Raw genomic sequence first — 3,942 nt, 5'->3', positions numbered from 1 at the left:
CAAGTGCTGACATTCCTTAAACACACTAGACGGTCACCTCCTGAACACACAGACTGAATTCAGAGAGGGACAGCTCAACATTGCATTTCAATTAACAGTACAAGGTAAAAAAAAAAATTATTTCATTAAACTCTTTATACACTAAAATTTTTTGTTTCCACAAGCATATAAGCTGGCAATCACACTTGAAACAAAGATAAGGAGAACAATGCACACAATTAATTCTTAACTTAGAGACTACATGGTAACCAGGTAGGCTTTGCAATGCATGACTCCTAAGCCTGGGCTTTTGAAGGTTACTAAGATTGTCTTTTTCGGGTGTCCTATTTAACTAGAAGTGTCCTACCAAAAAAAAAAAAAAATCTTATCTTAAATCAAAAAGAAAGTCACTCCCAAATGTGTATTAATGAAGGCAGCTTGACAAGTCACAGGATGTTAAGGCATTCTTCTATTATTATTTGCAGTTACTCTTCAGCTCTACTACAGTCTTTACTAAGTGAACAGGAGGATTTTTGAAGGAATCTGCAGAGTGTTAGAGGTCTTTTTATTGGTTTTATGGTTTTTTAAAAATACATCATCAAATGCAAAACATTTTAAAAATCAGTATCTATCAAGATAGAGACGTTGCAACTTAAGAATGGAAAGAGTAGTGTGATGACTGCATTCCATATTCCAATATTTAACACAAACAGAGTTGAAAAGCACCTTCCAGGAAGAAGTTTTGCTATTTCAGCCCATCGGTTTCCCAAACGCTTGTGAGCTTCATAGATTATTCTGTCCTCCTCTTCTGTCCATGAAGACTTTTTTACCTCAGGATTGAGATGGTTATGCCATCTCTCTCTGCATTGCTTGCCTATTCTTCCTTTCAGGTGTTTCGCGATCAGAGACCAGCGCTTTGGACCATACTTCTGAACTAATTCAATCACCTGGAACACAGAGAAAAGCATAATTGCAAAGCTAATTTTCCTAATCAAAGGCTGAGAACACTGATAAGCCCACATTTTAGAACAGGATTATAATAGTCAACTTGATAAGATACTAGGCCTAAGGAGGCATACAATGACTTGAGGGTTTAAAAATTACTTTTCAAGAAATCAAAAAATTGCTTATTAACTCCAAATTAACTCTATTTAGAATATAAGTGCATACTGATTAAAACATTCATTTGTAAGTTTCCTTTCTGTCACACACTGCATAAGCTGACATTAGGAAAGACCAAAAAAAGAAGATGGTAAAGATGCTTGGTTTAAATTTTTTCAACAACATACATTTGGAAAAAAACCCACACCTCTACTCCCAACCATCATCCCATTTTATGTGGTTTTACATATTAGAAGCTTTTTCTTAAAAGACTGATGAGAACTGTAAAAGAATAGATTGAGAAGATCACATTCACAGGTTGACAAATACTAGTTTTAAACATCTTAAAACAGTTTTAAACAGTGGGAATAAGCAGTCAATTTGAAATACCATCTGTGAAAGCTCTATGTGTGTCTCCCTACAGGGCAGTCCGGGTTTTGCAGGCAAAAAGCTGCAGTGTGGACTAACAGAGATGGGAAAAAGGAGTCAAATACCATTGCTAGCTTCTTTTAACAGTAGAGTATGAAATAGTTTCCCTTATTCCCAACCCCTTTAAGTCTGGTGGGTTTGAGAAACAACATATGTAAATAAGACCTTTGATCTTTAGTGCTGTAAAGAGATCTCCTCTACTTGGTAAGCTATGCAAGCTATAAGCTTGGTTCAGCTAGCAACCTGAGCAAAGGGAAATGAAACACTTGAGCAGACCAGACATTTCAGCTACTTAAGAGTAGCTGCATTTTTTTTTCTTTTTACACCACATAATGTAATGTAACTATCTATGTCACGAGACACATCAGACATCATCTTTGTGGAGATGAAACTTCAGAAAAAGTACACCATCTTAGCAGTCGTGTCCATTTTATTACAGTAAAAGAGTACAGAATCAATTAGTTTTCATTACCCTCTGGTCTTCTTCTTTAGTCCAGGGACCCTTAATCAGTTCTGGGTTTAGTACCTTCTGCCATCGATGCTGGCACTGAAAATCTGAACGATTCTGTAATAGTTTTAGAAAACCAGTGTGGCTGTTAAACTCTTGAATACATAAAACTGTAAATATTAGCTAGCAAGAATTATTAGCTTATTTCAAATTTAAAGACTTATTCAGACCTTTGTTCTAAGTATAATAGTTAAATTTTCCCTTTCTTCTTCCATTTTCTTATATAAACTCTTCTCCAGAAAAACCAGCCTTGCATAAAGCTCTAATCTAATTACTTCAGTGTTCTTACTTGATAATCAAATTCAGAACTTACTCTTCTTTAAAGAAAAACTTAGAATTATTTTTGTCCTCATTACTCCACACCTTCTCTGAACTTTATGATTGACATGCTTTTGACGTTATCTATAACCTATATGAGGAAAGACATTTTTAAAGGAAATACTTTTTATTTCAAATAAAAGAATAAACTTTTTTCAAAGTCTCAAATAAATATATTCTCAGCTTTTGATTCGAATGTTAAGGAAAACAGATTTATATCAAGTTTAGCTAACATACTAATTGAACAACACAACATTGCTTTTTCTGCTCAGGACAGATGGTGCTTTTCCGTAGCTTCACTAAGGATCTTTTGAAATATTGTTCCTAGTTATGAAAGTGAAATAAGCTTTCACTTAGCCTCCTACAGCCTCCTGTCTGTAGGAAATTTTGGGACTCTCAGGGTAGTTGGTCCAGTCCTTAGCAATGTTCAGATAAGAGTCTGTCCCAGCACAGAATAGAATGGTTTGGATTGGAAGGGACCTTAAAGATCATCTAGTTCCAACCCCCCTGCCATCAGCAGGGACACCTTCCACTAGACCAGGTTGCTCAAAGCCTCATCCAGCCTGGCCTGAAATACTGTTATGCCTTGTGTAACACGATGATATGCTCTCTTCAGTGCAAGCTGCTGGATAGCAAGTACCAATTTCAAGGTTTTGCTGGGTTTGTCTACCAAGTAAAAAGCGTGACCACGTTAAGATGCAGTTAAACAAGAAGCAGTCTGCAAGACCAGAAAACACACCCAGAACACTGTTACATCTAAAATTACACTGATAACGGTGCCTTCAAGTGAATCACAAGTAGACAATGTATAATTAAAAGCACACTAGAGTTTGTTACAAAACATCGTAATTTCCTGGGCGAGATAAGCTGTAAAAGACAAACTCAATATAGGATAGTTGTGCACATTTTCAATCAAAGAAAAATTTTGGAATTGTAGCCTTTCAGTGTTTTTACCTTCCAGATGTTTCCGAAATCACTACATATTTGGGGAAGAAGAGCAAAACAAATGACGGGTTGAAACAAAACAATTATTTCAGGTCTGCTTTAGCTGCAATAAATTGAAAGAGAATGCAAGCTGCGTTTCCTCTCGAACATCACCTTTAAGCCATCTTTACTTTTTTGGATAGAATAGAGGGAAAGTTTACTTGTGCCCAGCCCAATAGTGAAATGGGTTCTGAAAACCCCATTGGCGGTTTCAAGTGCCTTAACATGCTAGTAACTCAAGATACACTTGGTTTTCCTACCAAAGGACCATCAGTAACAAGGTAAGTGCTAATTACGCCAGCCTCTATTATTTGGCTTTGTAATTTGAACGCTGCAACAGGTTGCCCAGAGAGTCTGTGGAGTCTCCAGCCATGGAGACATTCAAAATCCAACTGGACACTGTCCTGGGCTCCAGCTGACCTTGTCTGAGCAGAAGGCTCAAACTAGATGATCTTGAGAGATTCCTTGCAATACCTTCCTTCTACAGGCAGCTGAGAGCAGCCACACAATCACAGGTCCTGGTTGTCATGGGGGATTTTAACTACCCTGATGTTTGCTGGAGGGACTACTCAGCCAGCCACCCACAATCAACGAGGTTCCTCCAGTGCATCAATGATAACTTT

At 37.3% G+C, this 3,942-nt stretch overlaps 1 protein-coding gene across 1 annotated transcript; it reads right to left on the bottom strand.

The window, feature by feature from the left end:
• Window positions 1-690: 690 nt before the first annotated feature.
• On the bottom strand, window positions 691-2,074 carry LOC104532824 (transcriptional activator Myb-like; the record flags this gene model as incomplete). Its single annotated transcript, XM_010178121.1, has 2 exons — window positions 691-926; window positions 1,982-2,074. Coding segments are annotated over 2 exons (329 nt in total), but the record flags the coding sequence as incomplete, so codon positions are not given.
• Between the last annotated feature and the right edge of the window lie 1,868 nt (window positions 2,075-3,942).

Source organism: Antrostomus carolinensis, unplaced genomic scaffold (genome assembly GCF_000700745.2).
Source record: "Antrostomus carolinensis isolate BGI_N321 unplaced genomic scaffold, ASM70074v2 scaffold55291, whole genome shotgun sequence".
Lineage (NCBI taxonomy): Eukaryota > Metazoa > Chordata > Aves > Caprimulgiformes > Caprimulgidae > Antrostomus > Antrostomus carolinensis.
Note: the sequence above shows the minus strand (reverse complement) of the source record. Positions and strands in the feature narration are given on the sequence as shown.